The 21328-nt window shown below is 38.6% G+C and overlaps 1 protein-coding gene across 1 annotated transcript in view; it reads left to right on the forward strand.

The window, feature by feature from the left end:
* Positions 1–21328, forward strand: part of CF2H8orf34 (chromosome F2 C8orf34 homolog) — a 413397-nt gene that overhangs the window by 95131 nt on the left and 296938 nt on the right. Inside the window, 2 exon segments of the mRNA XM_043601164.1 lie at positions 4935–5066; positions 7790–7918. Of these exon segments, the coding sequence (XP_043457099.1) occupies positions 4935–5066; positions 7790–7918 (261 nt within the window).

Raw genomic sequence — 21328 nt, forward strand, 5'->3', positions numbered from 1 at the left:
CTTGTGGTTGATGTCACATTTCATAGCATTGTGATTTGAAAATATGCATGGAATGATCTCAATTCTTTTGTATTTATTGAAGGCTGTTTTGTGACCCAGTAAGTGATTTCTTGGAGAATGTTCCATCTGCACTCGAGAAGAATGTGTATTCTGCTGCTTTTGGATGAGAAGTTCTGAATATATCTGTCAAGTCCATCTGGTCCAGTGTATCATTCAGGGCCCTTGTTTATTTATTGATTTTATGCCTAGATGATCTGTCCAATGTTGTAAGTGGAGTATTAAAGTCCCCTGCAATTACTGTATTCTTATCAGTAGGACTGCTTATATTTGTAATTAATTGATTTGGGTTTGTTCAAGTTGGGGGCATAAACATTTACAATTGTTAGCTCTTTTTGATTGATAGACCCCATAATTATGATATAATACCCTTCTTCATCTCTCATTACAACCTTTAGTTTAAAATCTAGTTTGTCTGAAAAAAGTATGGCTACTCCAGCTTTCTTTTGACTCCTAGTAGCATGATAGATGGTTTTCCATCCCCTCACTTTCAGTCTGAAGGTGTCCTCAGGTCTAAAATGAGTCTCTTGTAGACAGCATATAGATGGATCTTGTTTTGTTTTGTTTTGTTTTTATCCTTTCTGATACCCTGTGTCTTTTGATTGGGGCATTTAGCCCATTTGCATTCAGAGTTATTGATAAATACGGATTTAGTGTCATTGTGTTATCTGTAGGTTTTATGCTTGTGGTGATGTCTCTGGCCCTTTGTAGTCTTTTCAGAATCCACTCACAGAGTCCCCCTTAGGATCTCTTGCAGGGCTGGTTTAGTGGTCATGAACTCCTTCAGTTTTTGTTTGTCTGGGAAGGCCTTTATCTCTCCTTCTATTCTGAGTGAGAGCCTTGCTGGATAAAGGATTTTTGGTGCATATTTTTCCTATTCAGTACATTGAGTATTTCCTGCCATTCCCTTTTGGCCTGACAAGTTTCATTGGACAGGTCTTCTACTACCCTTATGTGTCTACCCTTGTAGGTTAAGTCCTGTTTGCCCCTAGCAGCTTTCAGAATTCTCTCTTTATCTTTGTATTTTTCCAGGTTCACTATGATATGCCATGGTGAAGACCTATTCTTGTTAAATCTGAAGGGAGTTCTCTGTGCCTCCTGGGTTTGGATGTCTGGTTCCTTTTCCAGATTGGGGAAGTTTTCAGCTGTAATTTGTTCAATTAGTTCATTTCAAACCTTCTGCCCTTTCTCTCTCTTCTTCTTCTTCTTCTTCTTCTGGAACTCCTATGATACAGATATTATTACATTTCATTGAATCACTTAGTTCTCTAATTCTCCCTTCGTGGTCTAGTATTTTCTTATCTTTTTCTTGGCTTCATCATTTTCCATAATTTTATCTTCTATTTCACTTATTCTCCCTTCTGCTTCCTCCATCCTTGCTGCCACTGCATCATTTATTTTGCACCTCATTTACAACATTTCTTAATTTGTTGTGACTATTTTATAGTTCCTTAATCTCTGCAGCAATAGATTCTCTGCTATCTTCTATGCTTTTTTCAAGCCCAGCTATTAATCTTATGGCTATTATTCTAAATTCTTGATCAGATATATTATTTATATCTGTTTTGAACAATTCTCTAGCTGTTATTTCTTAGTGGAATTTCTTTTGAGGAGAATTCTTCCATTTTGTCATTTTGGTGAGTTTTCTGTCTCTTATATGTTTTAATAGCTTGTTATGTGTCCTGCACCTGTGAGTACTACTGTGAGCATTAAAAAGGGGTCATACCCTCTCCAGGGCCTGGCCCTTCAGGAGGTGTTTTTGGAGTGTGTTGTATGCTGTCTGTTGTTGTGACTCTGGTTGCTTTATCTCCCCAGTCATAGTGGTGGTTTGGACCTTCTACCAGGTGTGATTTGATTTGTTCATTGAAGTAACTCTGGAAAAAATTTTGAAAAGGGGGATGGTGGTGGAAGAAGCCTTATCCCATAGAAAGAAAGAAATGACAGGGGCAGGAAAAAAAAGGATAAATGATCAGGCAGAGAATCAGAGAAACTATACAGCTTAATCCAGAGAGAGAGAGAGAGAGAGAGAGAGAGAGAGGAAAATAAAGAGGGAAACACAGAAGAGATGCAAAAAGAATAGATTAAAAATGTCTACTTAAACAAGCAACAACCAGAATAGAGAAGGGAAGAAATAAGAGGAAGAAAAGGAAGAAAAAAATATATATATAAAATAAGAATTGACCAAGAATCAATTAAGAAAATGCAAAACCACTGGACCAATATCTGATGGTGTCTTGGAACTGGTGGCTGCCCTGGTCTGGAGGAGGGGCCTTCCGGTTCGGTCAGTGTCAATCTTGCTCTGTTAGACATGCAGTTACCAGGCACTGAGGGATGTGGTTTGGTATCAGTGGGTGCCACATCTACTGTGGGCCCGTTTTCCATTCCCTGAAGCCCCACCTTGTTGGGGATGGGTAGAAAAATGGAGACATCCGAGTCTCTTCTCCCCAGACCGGGTGTCCCAAACCACTCTGTTCAGGCTGCCCTCACAGTGCCGCGCGGGTGTGAGCGGGCCAGTTTGTCCCACTCCACAGTCTCCCGTGCCGCCCAGGTGCTTGGCTGGGATTCAAACCCTGATGTCTTAAAGGGTCCTGTTCTGACCACCCTGGTTCTGGGGTAGTGCCACTCCACCAGCCAGCCAACAAAGAACCTCTGACTGGCTGGTGCCTGCAGGGTCTTTTGTCCTTGGAATGTCTCTATACCTTCTTCTCACAGCACTCAGGGTAGGGGGCTGCTCTCTCCCAGTGTGCCTCTGAGCTCACTACCAAGCTCCGGGCTGGCTCCCCTCCTTCCCAGGTGGGTGTACAGGGCAGCAGGCCCCAGTCTGGAGAAAGCCCCGCAACCCTGGGATGAGTTAGAAATTGGTTCTTTCTCCATTTTGTCTATTCCTCAGTTCATGGTTTTTCTTTTGTCCAAATTCCTATACTTCCAAGCCTCTCTTTCTCTTCCTTTTGTCTCCCCACAGAAGGGGATCCCTCCGCTCCATGCCTACTCTGCCCATTTTATCTCTCCCAATTGACAATCACACACCTGTGGCCTGCCAAGTTGTCCTCATGAGTCTCTGGAGATGTTTCTGTCACTCTGTAGCATGGATTCCTAGAATTCCAAGTCTTCTGGCTTCAATACTGCTGTTGTTTGAGGGACGAGGGAACTTCGGGTCCCCCTACTTCTTTTCAAAAATTTTAGAGCGACAGAACAAATCATGACTGCTACTAAAATTTCCATTATCAGTTGAATTCTATGGGTCTCTGCTACACTCATGAGTAACTTTATGTTTCATCTTGTTTTTCAACTGACGAAATAAGAATAGTATCATTACTAGATTATTTATGTTAATGTGGATTTTTCTCCTTGTCTGTAGTGGAAAAGTAAAAAAGCCACAAAATCTAATGTGCCATTCCTCCTTTGTTCTTTTTAACCTTTTTCTTTGTATCATAAAATTATGTATTTTATGACCAGGATCCTTTTTCCTTTAGCCATATTGCATTAGAAGATATTACATTCCACAGTGCCTCAGTGGCTCAGTCGGTTAAGTGTCTGACTCTTGATTTCGGCTCAGGTCATGATCTCACCATTTGTGAGATTGAGCCCAGCTTCAGCTCCTTCTCAGCATGGAGGCTGCTTGGGATTTTCTCTCTCCCTCCCTCTCTGCTCCTCCCCATCTCATGCTCTCTAAATAAATATTTTAAAAAAAGAAGATATGGTCCTAGGAGGTACACAGAAAGACAAATTCTCATTGAATGACAGAAATAGATGTAAGGGGAAGTATCATGGACGCCTAGAAATCTTCCAATTTCCTTCTGATTTTCTTTTGTCTTATTCATATCTGTGGAAATACATCTGTGTTCTGACAGACCACAGACCAGTATTTCTGTTCCTAGAGTTTTAAAATGGCTTGGCTTCTTTTGGTATTCAATGGCATATCGGAGGTGGAAAAATTAGGTAACAACTAGTTTAGTAAAACCTTAAAATATAAATTTGAGGAATCCATATAATGTTTCATGATGTCTAGTTGGTATTTACAAGTGGGTGGCTAGAGAAATATTGATGAGTCATTCATAAAGCTAAGATGATTTGACAAGTTATATATTTAAACAAGAGAGTAGAAGGAAACTCTAAACTCTAAGGAAGATCACATAGATGAAAGAAGATAGAGAAGCAGTGAATGAGACAGAGTAGGAGTAGTGACATAGGGGATATGGAGATGAGAAGAATGTTGTGCCCTGAGAATAAGAAAAAAAAATATTCCATAAAGATAGGTATGTCTAAAAATATGAAATGCTTTGCAAAGATGTCAAGAAGGGTGAACTCTTGGAAATATCATTTAATTTGGGAATTGGTATGACTTGGACCACCTTTGAAGGGGAGCTGTGACTTTCAACAAAATTGGCTGAATTACTTTCTTGAATAGAGAAGTGGAAAAAATGACTGATGCTAGAGAAGAAATGTGGGTGACTGTTGGTGGTTTAATGTATCTTAGTGAATAATGGATAGGGTAAAATCAGATGAGTAAAACTTACTTAAATGTTTAGTTGTTTTTATTTACTTTAGAATACGGTGCTTTATTCCATAATACCCATTTAAAGAATGTTATTTTAAGTATTGGTAGTCTATGCCTCAAAGAGTGTTTCCAGAAGCCTTTCAAAGTTTAGCATGATCTTAATCATATCAATATACAAATTGAATCATATCAAATTCAAAACTAAAATTTAAACAAGAAATATTTTTGAATATTTGCATTAGTTTTGATGTGAGATGACCTATAAGTTTTGCGAGGTATATCTAATTACTTCATGGTTTAGTTTTTGATCAAACTTGGAAACACTTATTATTGAGTGTATGTATACAGACACGAATATATATTTTGTTTGTTTTAACAGAACATAAAGGAACAAGAAGGGATTTCAGAAGCTATGATAAGCCTTGGCAATTAAATGCAAAGAAGCCTAAAAAGTCAAAAAGTGACCTCGCTGTGTCTAATATTTCCCCACCGTCAGCAGAATCCAAATCATGTAAGGAATTTTGTCATTCAAATGTTACTTAATGTAAGTATGTGTTACTAACAAAATGAAGAAAAGGTAAGAGTTGAAGCCTAACTTTTTATCTGATAATTCTGGCTATTAATCCTAATGAATGTCATGTTCATTTTAGCAGTAACATTGAGCTTTATTTATATATATCTACTCACTCATATTCTCAAGCATGTTTAATTGGTTTAGAGCTTTTTGAGTATAATATTCTTTTAAAAATGTTAGCTGCTTGGAGCAGCTTCCTTGCCTGTTACAGCATTATATCACATTCAAAGCAACAGTAACCCTATCTTTAATAGTCTATAAAAACAAATTAAATCTTTTAGAGTAGAGGGAAATAAAGGAGTTTTATATTAAAAAAACTTAGTAAAATTTTAAATGTTAATCCTTCTTTCTTCTGTTAGTCCCCTCAGATTCTACTTCCTCAAAAATAATTTATATATTTTCATACCCTTTGAAATAGTTTGCATCTTTTATATCCTTTTCTTTGTACAGACTAGCGTATAAAATATGTGTGAGTTGATTTGCTTTATAAAACTGGTTTTAGACTATACGCATTCTTGAGCAATTTGTTTTTATTATTTTAGAATATACTGTGGATGTATTTTCATGTTAAACTTAGATCTAAGTTATGCTTTTTAATGAATACATGCCGTAGCATGCTGTGAATGTGCCATAATTTATTTATTCCCCTGTGGAAGGACAGTTAGATTGTTTACAGCGCTGTGCCACCACAAACTCTTCACTGAAATAAATGAATATCTTGCAATTTCTGATAAAGTAAACAACCTTGTACATACATATATAAGTATAGGTGTTCTCATTTCTTCATGATAATTTACCAGACATAATAAGATCACTGGGTCAGAGGTCAGTATATTTTTAGTATAGTAAATATTTCAGATTACTTTTTTAAAAGGTAGTAGGAAAAGTATTTCAGAAGTCTGAGATTACCTTTGCTGTAGCATTACCATATAAATATTTTAAAAATTATTTCATTTTATTTTAATCAAAACGAAAATATACATGGCTTGAAAAGTAGTATTACAGGCTTCTAACATGGAGCCACTTTGAATTCTTTCAGATGTTTCAGAGCTACACAAGTTTACATATCAAAACATACAAGTTACTTGCACAGTTCCCTTTTACTTTTTAAATTTGAGGCATCAGCTTTTGACCTCCTTGTAAGATTTTGTGACTTCAGACCTCAGGCCCACCTCATCCCCCGAATACAAACATGCAGATATTTCAAATGTTGAATATATACTCCACATCGATATTATTATGGCTATATTAATTGGTCTTTATTCCAACAGAGACATAGATGTCCAACTATTAATTTCTTTCTAGAACTAGTAATTGTTTTATTTTTGTATTTGCTTTGTTTTCTGTGTATTCCTCACTAATCCTTCCTCAAGCCTTGCCTTAAAGTACTGAATACTCAGTATGATCAAATTCATCAAGTAATCCTAACTTTGATCTTATTTTATTTTATATTTTATATTTTATTCCATAAAAAAAAAGTAGAGACCTCTCTTTTACAGCCCTGTGTCCTCTTGCTCAAATTTTGGCTTCTTGGTTTTGAGCCTTTTTCTCAACTGTCTTCTGAGACCATCCTTCTCTGCTATCCTGAAGATTCTCTTTTCCTTTCTCTTAGGGAGGGTCACCTATTTCCTGAATCCTAAGTCTTTCCACTTTGGGGTTTATTTATCCATTTTGTTAGAGAATCTCTACTATGAACTTTCTGAAAAAATGACTGGAAGATAAATGGTTTGAATCCTCACAAACTCTAAGAAGTAATTTTCAGTTGGAAATATGAAGGAATTTCTCCTGTGTCTTCTAGGGCAAGAGTGGCTATTGAGAAGTCTGATGAGAGTTTGATTTGCTATTTCTGTCTCCGAAAGCTTTTCAGATCTTTCTTTATTGCCCCTGTTATAAAATTTTGCCTTGAATTGAATTGAATTGATGTCTTGAATTGTTCTGGACATTTAATGGATCCTTCCAATCTGAAAAACAAGTTTTTATATCCTATTACCTTGGCATTTGTCTTCCTTGATTGATGCTTTAGTGTTAACTGTTATGAAATGTTCACCTTTTTGGGCATCTCTCCTTGGCATTAGATTTCAGTATTCTCTACTTTGCTGAATCCAGTTACCACTCCTCAGTTTGCTTTGCATCTTCCAAAAAAGATTTGCTATCTCTTGTCTAATAATGTCTTCTCTTCTTGTTCAACTAATTATTTGACAAAAAAATCTTTAATCTAGTTTTAGTAAGAATTTGGGGGAAGTGAAGCTAGATGTGTTCAGTCTTCTGTTTTATCAGAAGATAGTAAAATTTCTTAAAAATATTTACTAATTGCTAATGAGGAAGTTAGTAATTATTTTTTAAGCTGCTAAAACATTATATAAAACATACTTTGCTTGTATATTTTCCCTAAATTATAGAAATTATTGGTTTTAAATTAGTACCCGAATTTTCTTTTTTTTCTTAAATATTGTCACACTTTCCTTTACTAGTTCAGTGAAAACATTTCTTAAAACCCAGCTTTGTAACTTCCCTCTGTTTGCCCATAAGAAAACCATATCCAAAACAAACATTTTTATTCTGTACATTGATCTTGACACAATCTCTCACATGATGATGAATAGTAAGTTTTTATCATTATGTAGCATGCTTATGGAGTAATCATTTTTTTTAAAACATAGTGCCAAGGTCAGTAGATCATCCTAAGTGGAACTGGCGAATTAAACCAGAAAGTCGTGATTTTGATGAATTGAACCACATCCTTCAAGAGAGCAAGAAGCTGGGAAAAGCCCTTGAGAATCTTTCTCGAAGTAAGTTCATTTACTTGATTATAATTGAAATTCCTAACCAGTATTAAAGTAGAAATATTTATTCCAATTTCCAGTAACCCATTTCCAACATCCTCATTATAATTACATGAGAGCTTGTGATAGTGTGTGTGAAATTGGAAATGAGGATTGATCTTGCAATTTACACACATTCCTGGGAAGACTGGCATATAGAGTAGGAGGAGCTGTAGACACTCCACCCCACCCTGTCTCTTGCCCTTGCTGTTTGACTCCAGTCTCTACAAGGTCTCTGTTACCCAAGTCAGCTGCACATGTAATGGTCTTACTCATTCTTCTCTTTTGAACCTCATTGTTTTATGTCATCCTAATTAGTAAACATACCATTTGATTTCAGGAGTTTTTGATGTCTCTAAACCTCTCAGGGTAGCAACGGGGGCAGATTCTTCTTAGAATCCTTTCAGAACCTAGTAACATATTAAAAAAAAAAATGATTCTGTAATCCAAGGCCTAGGTTAGAGGTTTTGCTCTGCCACTTATGAATAACCCCAGGTAAATCATTAAACCTCCAGTGAGCCTTGGTTCTCTTGTCTCCAGAGTAGGAAGACATGGTCTGTCTCCTTTTGATAGGTGTGAAAGTTTAAAATTACTTATTTCAAGTAAAAAACTTTAAAATATTACTGTCATGAGAATAGGCAATCAAATATTTTGATCTGATAAATGCTTTCTATATATGTAGATATACATTTATACCTTATGGTTTTAGTAGTAGTGGGTTCAAAGTATTCCTGCCTTCCTCGGGTTCTTAAATATCTCTCAATTTTATTTTTTTTTTAAATTTTTTGTCAACGTTTTTTATTTATTTTTGGGGGGACAGAGAGAGACAGAGCATGAACGGGGGAGGGGCAGAGAGAGAGGGAGACACAGAATCGGAAACAGGCTCCAGGCTCTGAGCCATCAGCCCAGAGCCTGACGCGGGGCTCGAACTCACGGACCGCGAGATCGTGACCTGGCTGAAGTCGGACGCTTAACCGACTGCGCCACCCAGGCACCCCTAATATCTCTCAATTTTAAAATTAGGTGCCTTTAGAAGCCCACTAATGCTATGATCTTACTAAAATTTTCTTCTGCCATATGGAGTATTAAAAATTCTTAAATAGAAGATAATATACTGGCACATTCTAGTGGATTCTATTTTAGAATCTGTATGTTTCTTTACATAGCACAGTTGTACTAGCTTCATGATTTGTATCAAAGTTAAAATTGCCTGGGGGGATGAGCAAATTGGGTGAAGAGGAGTGGGAAATACAGGCTTTCATTTATGGAATGAATAAGTCATGGGAATAAAACGCACAGCATAGGGAGTTAAAAAAATTAAAATTGTCCCTTGGTATGTTTGGGGAGAAATAATATGTGTATAGAATATATATGCATTTGTATATTGTATATAATTATATATATTTACACATTATATTTTATTGTATTACAATTTTACATATAGAGATTGAGTTTTTTTCATACCTCTTAATTCATAGCTCACTAGAGCCTTTTTTGGATTTTTTGTGCAGTGAACCCACATCACAAGTTAATTTGCCTTATCACAGGGTCTTATAAATTTTGAATTAATTTTTAAAATTTTAATTTCAGTATAATTAACATACAGTGTTGTATTAGTTTCAGGTGTATAGTGTAGTGATTGAACAGTACTGTTACTCGGTGTTCATCATGATATGTGTACTTTTCAATCCCCATCACCTAATTTAGCCCCCCTCCTACCTCCCCTTGGTAACCATCAGCTTGTTCTCTATAATTAAGAAGAATCTATATCTTGGTTTGTTTCTCTCTTTTTTCCTTTGTTCATTTGTTTCTTAAATTACACATATGAGTGAAATCATATGGTATTTGTCTTTCTCTGACTGATTTATCTCAGCATTATATTCTCTAGATCCATCCATGTTGTTGCAAATGGCAAGATTTCATTCTTTTTTATAACTGAATAATATTTCATTGTGTATATATATATATATATGTGTGTATACACACACACACACACACCACATCTTCTTTATCCACTCATCTGTTGATAGACACTTGGGCTACATCTATAATTTGGCTATAGTAAATAATGCAGCAATAAACATAGGGATTCATATATCTTTTGAATTCGTGTTTTCATGCTCTTTGGGTAAATACTCAATAGTGGGATTACTGGATCATATCAGAATTCTATTTTTAGTTTTGGCGGAACCTGCATACTGTTTTCCACAGTGGCTACACGAGTTTGCATTCCCACCAACAGTACACAAGGGTTCCTTTTTCTCCACATCCTCAACGACACTTGTTGCTTCTTACACTTTTTATTTTAGCCATTCTGACAGGTGTGAAGTGATATCCCCTTGTAGTTTTGATTTGCATTTCCCTGATGATGAGTGATGTTGAGCACCTTTTCATGTTTGTTGGCCATCCGGATGTCTTTGGAGGAATGTCTCTTCCTGTCTTCTGCCCATTTTCAATTATTTGTTTTTAGTGGGTTTAGTTGTATAAGTTTTTTTATATATTTTGGTATGTCATTTGCACATATTTTCTCCCATTCTGTAGGTTGCCTTTTAGTTTTGTTGATTATTTCCTTTGCTGTGCAGAGGCTTTTTATTTTGATGTATTACCAACAGTTTATTTTTGCTTTTTTTTTTTTTTTTTTTTTTTTTTTTTTTTTTTTTTTAAGTTTTTGTCTTCTTTTTTTTTTTTTTTTTTCTGAAATTTATTGACAAATTGGTTTCCATACAACACCCAGTGCTCATCCCAAAAGGTGCCCTCCTCAATACCCATCACCCACCCTCTCCTCCCTCCCACCCCCCATCAACCCTCAGTTTGTTCTCAGTTTTTAACAGTCTCTTATGCTTTGGCTCTCTCCCATTCTAACCTCTTTTTTTTTTTTTTCCTTCCCCTCCCCCATGGGTTCCTGTTAAGTTTCTCAGGATCCACATAAGAGTGAGACCATATGGTATCTGTCTTTCTCTGTATGGCTTATTTCACTTAGCATCACACTCTCCAGTTCCATCCACGTTGCTACAAAAGGCCATATTTCATTTTTTCTCATTGCCATGTAATATTCCATTGTGTATATAAACCACAATTTCTTTATCCATTCATCAGCTGATGGACATTTAGGCTCTTTCCATAATTTGGCTATTGTTGAGAGTGCTGCTATGAACATTGGGGTACAAGTGGCCCTATGCATCAGTGCTCCTGTATCCCTTGGATAAATTCCTAGCAGTGCTATTGCTGGGTCATAGGGTAGGTCTATTTTTAATTTTCTGAGGAACCTCCACACTGCTTTCCAGAGCGGCTGCACCAATTTGCATTCCCACCAACAGTGCAAGAGGGTTCCCGTTTCTCCACATCCTCTCCAGCATCTATAGTCTCCTGATTTGTTCATTTTGGCCACTCTGACTGGCGTGAGGTGATACCTGAGTGTGGTTTTGATTTGTATTTCCCTGATAAGGAGCGACGCTGAACATCTTTTCATGTGCCTGTTGGCCATCCGGATGTCTTCTTTAGAGAAGTGTCTATTCATGTTTTCTGCCCATTTCTTCACTGGGTTATTTGTTTTTCGGGTGTGGAGTTTGGTGAGCTCTTTATAGATTTTGGATACTAGCCCTTTGTCCGATATGTCATTTGCGAATATCTTTTCCCATTCCGTTGGTTGCCTTTTAGTTTTGTTGGTTGTTTCCTTTGCTGTGCAGAAGCTTTTTATCTTCATAAGGTCCCAGTAATTCACTTTTGCTTTTAATTCCCTTGCCTTTGGGGATGTGTCGAGTAAGAGATTGCTACGGCTGAGGTCAGAGAGGTCTTTTCCTGCTTTCTCCTCTAAGGTTTTGATGGTTTCCTGTCTCACATTTAGGTCCTTTATCCATTTTGAGTTTATTTTTGTGAATGGTGTGAGAAAGTGGTCTAGTTTCAACCTTCTGCATGTTGCTGTCCAGTTCTCCCAGCACCATTTGTTAAAGAGGCTGTCTTTTTTCCATTGGATGTTCTTTCCTGCTTTGTCAAAGATGAGTTGGCCATACGTTTGTGGGTCTAGTTCTGGGGTTTCTATTCTATTCCATTGGTCTATGTGTCTGTTTTGGTGCCAATACCATGCTGTCTTGATGATGACAGCTTTGTAGTAGAGGCTAAAGTCTGGGATTGTGATGCCTCCTGCTTTGGTCTTCTTCTTCAAAATTCCTTTGGCTATTCGGGGCCTTTTGTGGTTCCATATGAATTTTAGGATTGCTTGTTCTAGTTTCGAGAAGAATGCTGGTGCAATTTTGATTGGGATTGCATTGAATGTGTAGATAGCTTTGGGTAGTATTGACATTTTGACAATATTTATTTTTCCAATCCATGAGCAGGGAATGTCTTTCCATTTCTTTAAATCTTCTTCAATTTCCTTCAGAAGCTTTCTATAGTTTTCAGCATACAGATCCTTTACATCTTTGGTTAGATTTATTCCTAGGTATTTTATGCTTCTTGGTGCAATTGTGAATGGGATCAGTTTCTTTATTTGTCTTTCTGTTGCTTCATTGTTAGTGTATAAGAATGCAACTGATTTCTGTACATTGATTTTGTATCCTGCAACTTTGCTGAATTCCTGTATCAGTTCTAGCAGACTTTTGGTGGAGTCTATCGGATTTTCCATGTATAATATCATGTCATCTGCAAAAAGCGAAAGCTTGACTTCATCTTTGCCAATTTTGATGCCTTTGATTTCCTTTTGTTGTCTGATTGCTGATGCTAGAACTTCCAGCACTATGTTAAACAGCAGCGGTGAGAGTGGGCATCCTTGTCGTGTTCCTGATCTCAGGGAAAAAGCTTTCAGTTTTTCCCCGTTGAGGATGATGTTAGCTGTGGGCTTTTCATAAATGGCTTTTATGATCTTTAAGTATGTTCCTTCTATCCCGACTTTCTCAAGGGTTTTTATTAAGAAAGGGTGCTGGATTTTGTCGAAGGCCTTTTCTGCATCGATTGACAGGATCATATGGTTCTTCTCTCTTTTTTTGTTAATGTGATGTATCACGTTGATTGATTTGCGAATGTTGAACCAGCCCTGCATCCCAGGAATGAATCCCACTTGATCATGGTGAATAATTCTTTTTATATGCCGTTGAATTCGATTTGCTAGTATCTTATTGAGAATTTTTGCATCCATATTCATCAGGGATATTGGCCTGTAGTTCTCTTTTTTTACTGGGTCTCTGTCTGGTTTAGGAATCAAAGTAATACTGGCTTCATAGAATGAGTCTGGAAGTTTTCCTTCCCTTTCTATTTCTTGGAATAGCTTGAGAAGGATAGGTATTATCTCTGCTTTAAACGTCTGGTAGAACTCCCCTGGGAAGCCATCTGGTCCTGGACTCTTATTTGTTGGGAGATTTTTGATAACCGATTCAATTTCTTCGCTGGTTATGGGTCTGTTCAAGCTTTCTATTTCCTCCTGATTGAGTTTTGGAAGCGTGTGGGTGTTCAGGAATTTGTCCATTTCTTCCAGGTTGTCCAATTTGTTGGCATATAAGTTTTCATAGTATTCCCTGATAATTGTTTGTATCTCTGAGGGATTGGTTGTAATCATTCCATTTTCATTCATGATTTTATCTATTTGGGTCATCTCCCTTTTCTTTTTGAGAAGCCTGGCTAGAGGTTTGTCAATTTTGTTTATTTTTTCAAAAAACCAACTCTTGGTTTCGTTGATCTGCTCTACAGTTTTTTTAGTTTCTATATTGTTTATTTCTGCTCTGATCTTTATTATTTCTCTTCTTCTGCTGGGCTTAGGCTGCCTTTGCTGTTCTGCTTCTAGTTCCTTTAGGTGTGCTGTTAGATTTTGTATTTGGGATTTTTCTTCTTTCTTGAGATAGGCCTGGATTGCAATGTATTTTCCTCTCAGGACTGCCTTTGCTGCGTCCCAAAGCGTTTGGATTGTTGTATTTTCATTTTCGTTTGTTTCCATATATTTTTTAATTTCTTCTCTAATTGCCTGGTTGACCCACTCATTCGTTAGTAGGGTGTTCTTTAACCTCCATGCTTTTGGAGGTTTTCCAGACTTTTTCCTGTGGTTGATTTCAAGCTTCATGGCATTGTGGTCTGAAAGTAAGCATGGTATAATTTCAATTCTTGTAAACTTATGAAGGGCTGTTTTGTGACCCAGTATATGATCTATCTTGGAGAATGTTCCATGTGCACTCGAGAAGAAAGTATATTCTGTTGCTTTGGGATGCAGAGTTCTAAATATATCTGTCAAGTCCATCTCATCCAATGTCTCATTCAGGGCCCTTGTTTCTTTATTGACCGTGTGTCTAGATGATCTATCCATTTCTGTAAGTGGTGTATTAAAGTCCCCTGCAATTACCACATTCTTATCAATAAGGTTGCTTATGTTTATGAGTAATTGTTTTATATATTTGGGGGCTCCGGTATTCGGTGCATAGACATTGATAATTGTTAGCTCTTCCTGATGGATAGACCCTGTAACTATTATATAATGTCCTTCTTCATCTCTTGTTACAGCCTTTAATTTAAAGTCTAGTTTGTCTGATATAAGTATGGCTACTCCAGCTTTCTTTTGGCTTCCAGTCGCATGATAAATAGTTCTCCATCCCCTCACTCTCAATCTAAAGGTGTCCTCAGGTCTAAAATGAGTCTCTTGTAGACAGCAAATAGATGGGTCTTGTTTTTTTATCCATTCTGATACCCTATGTCTTTTGGTTGGCGCATTTAATCCATTTACATTCAGTGTTATTATAGAAAGATACGGGTTTAGAGTCATTGTGATGTCTGTATGTTTTATGCTTATAGTGATGTCTCTGGGACTTTGTCTCACAGGGTCCCCCTTAGGATCTCTTGTAGGGCTGGTTTAGTGGTGACAAATTCCTTCAGTTTTTGTTTGTTTGGGAAGACCTTTATCTCTCCTTCTATTCTAAATGACAGACTTGCTGGATAAAGGATTCTTGGCTGCATATTTTTTCTGTCTAGCACCCTGAAAATCTCTTGCCAATTCTTTCTGGCCTGCCAAGTTTCAAAAGAGAGATCAGTCACGAGTCTTATAGGTCTCCCTTTATATGTGAGGGCACGTTTACCCCTTGCTGCTTTCAGAATTTTCTCTTTATCCTTGTATTTTGCCAGTTTCACTATGATATGTCGTGCAGAAGATCGATTCAAGTTACGTCTGAAGGGAGTTCTCTGTGCCTCTTGGATTTCAATGCCTTTTTCCTTCCCCAGTTCAGGGAAGTTCTCAGCTATGATTTCTTCAAGTACCCCTTCAGCACCTTTCCCTCTCTCTTCCTCCTCTGGGATACCAATTATGCGTATATTATTTCTTTTTAGTGTATCACTTAATTCTCTAATTTTCCCCTCATACTCCTGGATTTTTTTATCTCTCTTTTTCTCAGCTTCCTCTTTTTCCATAACTTTATCTTCTAGTTCACCTATTCTCTCCTCTGCCTCTTCAAGCCGAGCTGTGGTGGTTTCCATTTTGTTATGCATTTCGTTTAAAGCGTTTTTCAGCTCCTCGTGACTGTTCCTTAGTCCCTTGATCTCTGTAGCAAGAGATTCTCTGCTGTCCTGTATACTGTTTTCAAGCCCAGCGATTAATTTTATGACTATTATTCTAAATTCACTTTCTGTTATATTATTTAAATCCTTTTTGATCAGCTCATTAGCTGTTGTTATTTCCTGGAGATTCTTCTGAGGGGAGTTCTTCCGCTTGGTCATTTTGGATAGTCCCTGGCGTGGTGAGGACCTGCAGGGCACTTCCCCTGTGCTGTGGTGTATACCTGGAGTTGGTGGGCGGGGCCGCAGTCAGACCTGATGTCTGCCCCCAGCCCACCGCTGGGGCCACAGTCAGACTGGTGTGTGCCTTCTCTTCCCCTCTCCTAGGGGCGGGATTCACTGTGGGGTGGTGTGGCTCGTCTGGGCTACTTGCACCCTGCCAGGCTTGTGATGCTGGGGATCTGGCGTATTAGCTGGGGTGGGTAGGCAAGGTGCTCGGGGGCAGGAGGGGCAGGCTTAGATCGCTTCTCCTTAGGTGATCCACTTCAGGAGGGGCCCTGTGGCAGCGGGAGGGAGTCAGATCCGCTGCCGGAGGTTTGGCTCCGCCGAAGCGCAGAGTTGGGTGTTTGCGCGGAGCGAGCAAGTTCCCTGGCAGGAACCGGTTCCCTTTGGGATTTCGGCTGGGGGATGGGCGGGGGAAATGGCGCTGGGGAGCGCCTTTGTTCCCCACCAAACTGAGCTCTGTTGTCAGGGGGCTCAGCAGCTCTCCCTCCCTTTGTCCTCCAGCCTTCCCGCTTTCCGAGCAGAGCTGTTAATTTCTGAACTCCCAGACTCTAAGTCGCGCTTGCTGTCGGAACACAGTCCGCCCGGCCCCTCCGCTTTTGCAAGCCCGACTCGGGGGCTCTGCTTGGCCGGCGAGCCGCCCCTCCGCCCCGGCTCCCTCCCGCCAGTCCGTGGAGCGCGCACCGCCTCGCCGCCCTTCCTACCCTCTTCCGTGGGCCTCTCGTCTGCGTTTGGCTCCGGCGACTCTGTTCTGCTAATCCTCTGGCGGTTTTCTGGGTTATTTAGGCAGGTGTAGATGGAATCTAAGTGATCAGCAGGACGTGCGGTGAGCCCAGCGTCCTCCTAAGCCGCCATCTTGCCGCCTAGTTCTTATTTTTGCTTTTGTTTCTCTTGCCTCAGGGGACCTATCTAGAAAAACTTTGCTAAGGCCGATGTCAGAGAAGTTACTGCCTGTACTGTCTTCTAGGGTTTTTATGGTTTGGGGGCTCACATTTAGGTCTTTAATCCATTTTGAATTTATATTTGTGTATGGGGTAAGAAAGTGGGCCACTTTCATTCTTTTGCATGTTGCTGTCCAGTTTTCCCAACACCATTTGTTGAAGAGACCGTCTTTTTCCCATTGCATAGGATCTTATAATTTGCTATTAGTAGAAATTCTCTGCTTGTGATTTAAGAAGACCTTACCTTTGGCTTTGGAAGAAATAATGATAAAGTGAATTTGGCTTATTACTATATTATGTTCATGAAGTAAGTCTTATTCTATTAATATGTCAAATGTTTATATTAATATGTATAAATCTTACCCCTTTGGACAGAGTCTGTGGCTCTTTATAGTCTCAATTTATCTAAAAACATGAATTAAAAGAAAGATGATTGAAGAATGTGCCCAATTATGGCACAGATATAGTATTTTTGTTCTTTAAAATATGATTAATTGCCTTATAGACATTTGTTATATCATTGTTAATTTGTAGGAAAACATTTGGCCTGTCCCTAAAGCTTTTTTATTTGATGTTATTTTTATGTTTTTAGAGAGAGAGAGCACAAGCAGAGGAAAGGGGCAGAGGAGGAGAGAGAGAGAATCTTAAAGTGGCTTCATGCTCAGCGCAGAGCCTGATGTGGGGCTCGATTCCATGACCTTGCGATCATGATTTGAGCCAAAATTGAGTTGGACACTCAACCAACTGAACCACCCAGGCGCCTCTAAAACCTTTTTTTAAAAATGTTTCTTTATTTTGAGGGAAAGAGGGAGAGTGCACGCTGGAGAGGGGCAGAGAGAGGGAGAGAGAGAAACCTAAGCAGGCTCCACTCTCAGTGCACAGCCTGATGCGAGACTCCATCTCGTGAACCATGAGATCATTATCTGAGCAAAATCAAGAGTCAGACGCTTAACTGACTGAGCCACCTAGGCACCCCAAAAACGTTTTAATAAAGGACTTTGAGTGCCTTTCAGTTACATGTTTGCCCAGTTGAGTGACAAAAATATCAAGGTTCAAGCTATGGTCTGTCTCAAGAAAACTTGGGTGTGGCCTTTTCTGAGTCCTGTGATCAGAGGCTATTGGAGGGCTATAACAGGGGACTCATTTAATTCTTTTTAAAAACAAATTTTTTTTAATGTTCGTTTTTGAGAGAGACAGAGAGAGCATGAGCCAGAGATGGGTAGAGAGAGAGGGAGACACAGAATCCGAAGCAGGCTCCAGGCTCTGAGCTGTCAGTACAGAGCCCAATGCACGACTCGAACTCACAAACTGTGAAATCATGACCTGAGCCGAAGTCGTTTGCTTAACCACCTGAGCAACCCAGGTGCCCCAGGTGCCCCAGGACTCATTTAATTCTTAAAGGACATCTGGAGAAACAAAAATGGCTAGAAGGCAGTCCTTGGTGGGAGAGTAGAAGAGGTGCAGATATGGCACATTATTCTTGGGACAAAGTCAGGGCCAAGGAAGCAATCAGGTGAGTCAGTAGCTCAGCCAGAAATAAGGTGTAATGTTCAGCTTCAATGTATATGATGGAGAATTGCTTTTGTCTTCTCTTGATGATTTTAAGAGGGCTTTAATTTTTGTGGCAGTAGCGGTGGGGGGGGTGGGGTTAGAGAGCAGGTCTTCACATATGGAGGGATTGCTCTTCTCTCCCTTTAAGTGTTTTTGAGTCTCTTTTGGAACAAAATGCTGCTTTCTTGGAATGACCTGACTTTTTGTGATTTTCAATATCTGAGGTTTAATACAAACTTTCTGTCTTCGGCCCAACATGTGACTAACTACTAAGTTATTAGTTTGCCCGAGATGACCAGTGTAAATTAGTAGAAATGCAGCTTTACCGTTTACTGGTGTTTATTTAGCAGTCTGTATGCCCATTATTTAACTATGTAATCACCAGCTTAGTTCTTTATCTTCCTGAAGCAGAATGTCATTAATTCTTATTTGATTTTATAATAGCTTCAGGTTGGTAACTCTTTCTCTAACCTAATCTCCCATCTCTAATGATTGTTTTGCATTGTTTTATTTACTAACACATAGGAAATGGACTTTTTCTTCCAGGCATGGTCAAAGTGATTATTCAGTGTCATGTTATTGTGGACCTTTCTCTCTCCAGTGCCATAGCTGTTGATAGGAAAGTTTGAAAATTTTTAGTGATCTCTTAATTTTTGTAGTTTCTGGTAGAATTCTCTCTGGCAAGGTTTGCTTTATCTCAGTTGTACTTTCCAAAAGATGTGACATATTTTGGAAGTGTTTGTTGTTTACCTCAGACTGACAGCAAAAAATCATTTATATCTCTCAAAATGATAGAATTATCTCACCTCTGCAGCTGTCAGCTTATCCAGGCTTCAATTCTCTCTCTGTCTCTTTCTCTTCCTCAGTCTCTCTCTCTCTCTCTCTCTCTCTCTCTCTCTCTCTCTCTCTCTCTCTCTCTCTCTCTCTCTCTCTCTCTCTCTCTCTCTCTCCTGACAGGATTTAAATAATAACGGGAAAGACTAGGTATTCTCTTCAGTTCGCAAGTGGGAATTTTGTTTCAGTAACAACTGTACCATGCTTTTTTTTCCTGGCTTTTTGCAAACCTTTCAATGTAATGCTTTATCTTAAAGTCAGTCAATAACTGTGACTCTCTTTATGTTATGATTCCCTTAAAAGGTAGATGTGTTAGAAAAACTTGCAGTGTCTTGTAATGCTGCATAGTCATGATATGATAGGCATAGTGGATTTTTGGTTCCTGGATCCCTCCTTTTGCTGCATTTCCAAATGTTCTTCAAACCTGACTTTCACAATCCAAGAGCCTGGACTCATGCCTTTTCCTTCAAGTGTTGGTTTCCATCTGACTTTCAAGTAGTGAGAAAAATTGTTTTTGAATAGGGAAGTTGCAAAGATACAAGACCTTCACATTCCCAAATAATGTATCTCTTTTAGTGGCTGTGATTGAAGGGCCTTAGGGCAGCATCCTTCTCAGTGCATTATATTAGGGCCCATCATCATACTACTGGTGATACTAACCTCAGTCAGTTGGTTAAGTGGTGTCTACCAGCTTTCACCATTATAAAGTTAATACTGTTCCTTTTTGTAGTTAATAAATATCTTAGGAAAGATACATGAAGCCTTCGAAAATATCATGTTTCTTTTTCACACTTTCACCCAGTAATTTCAGCATCTGTTGGTGACTCTTGCTTAGAACAATTATTACTGTGGTTTTCTAAAAGACGGGTTCTATCATCCCTTTATTCATTGTAATTCTTCTTTAATGGAGAGAAGGGAAAATGGACTTAAAACCACCCCCAATGTAACAGGGGCCTACTTATCTTTGCTTGTGACTGCTCATATTTCTGTTTAATAAATATTTATATATGCATATGGATATTAATGTGGGTATATGTGTAGATATGGATATGAATGTGAGTATAGATATAAGCATTTTTCTATAGGTATTGATATAAAGAAAATAAAATACATATCCCAAAGTTAATTCATACTGATTTTTCTTGGGAATCCCAAGTGGGCATTGCGCTGTCAGCACAGAGCCTGGTGCAGGGATCCATCTCACAGATCGCGAGGTCATGACCCGAGCCAAAATCAAGAGTTGGGCACTTAACTGACTGAATCACCCAGGCACCTCCCAGGTTTGAGTATATCATTTGACCTGCTTCCTCAAATTTCCTCTTTTGTAAAATGAAGTAATTTATCCCGGATTACCATCAAGACCTCTCCAGTTTTCACAAGTCTTTGTTTTAATGACCTATAATTTATATTCCAAAGTTAAATGTACTCACGGCTTACAGATTGTGGTTCCTCCTGCTTGCATTCTTTCTAGCTCTTTGTTATCCTCACTCTTGTTCTTCCTGAATTGTGACCTTCAGTACATTGGAGTGTCTGCAGTATATTTGCACTTCATTCTTTTTCATCTTTTTTTCTTGCTTCCCCTGCCCATACTGAACTATGAGCTTGTGTCACCAATATTCTTGTTCCCTGTTGTTTCCATTCTCCTGCTGTGTCTCTGTGTGAAATTCCCATCTTGGCGTAAGTGCTGCAGTCTTCGGTTCTTCACCAGTAAGGCTGAGAGCTCCAAGGAAAAATGGCAGGGTCCAGCTGAACCCTACATCTAGATTCTTGATTTTCAGCACAGTTACTTATCTTGGTCAGTCCCTCCCTTTCTCCACTGTTCTGCAACTATGAAAAACCCACACAATAATCTTCACACCCATATTTATTCCCTGCCTCACTGTTTTAGCAATTAGCTTGCCTCCAGCTTCATAGAAAAACTTAATTGTAAAATGTGTAAAATGTGTTCCCCTCTACCCATCTGCATACGAAAATACATCCACATCTATCCTGCCCTTCTCAATGGAGGAGTTGTTCCTCTTGTTTAAGGCTAAGCTTTCCACCCATGATCTTGATCCCATTTCCTTCCCAGTCCTCTGAGATCTGATTCCCATTAATCATTTTGTCTTTTCTGTATGTGGAACTCTTTCTAATTCCAGTCCCACTGATGCTGGTTTTATGATTCTGGGAAAATTTCTTAACTTCTCTGTGTCTCAATTACCTTTTCTGTAAAATTGCAATATGTATCATTAATTATGATTAATTATGATACATAATAATTGCTAATTAAATATTAGATATTATATTTCTATTACCGTGTCACAGATGA

Source organism: Prionailurus bengalensis, chromosome F2 (assembly GCF_016509475.1).
Source record: "Prionailurus bengalensis isolate Pbe53 chromosome F2, Fcat_Pben_1.1_paternal_pri, whole genome shotgun sequence".
NCBI lineage: Eukaryota > Metazoa > Chordata > Mammalia > Carnivora > Felidae > Prionailurus > Prionailurus bengalensis.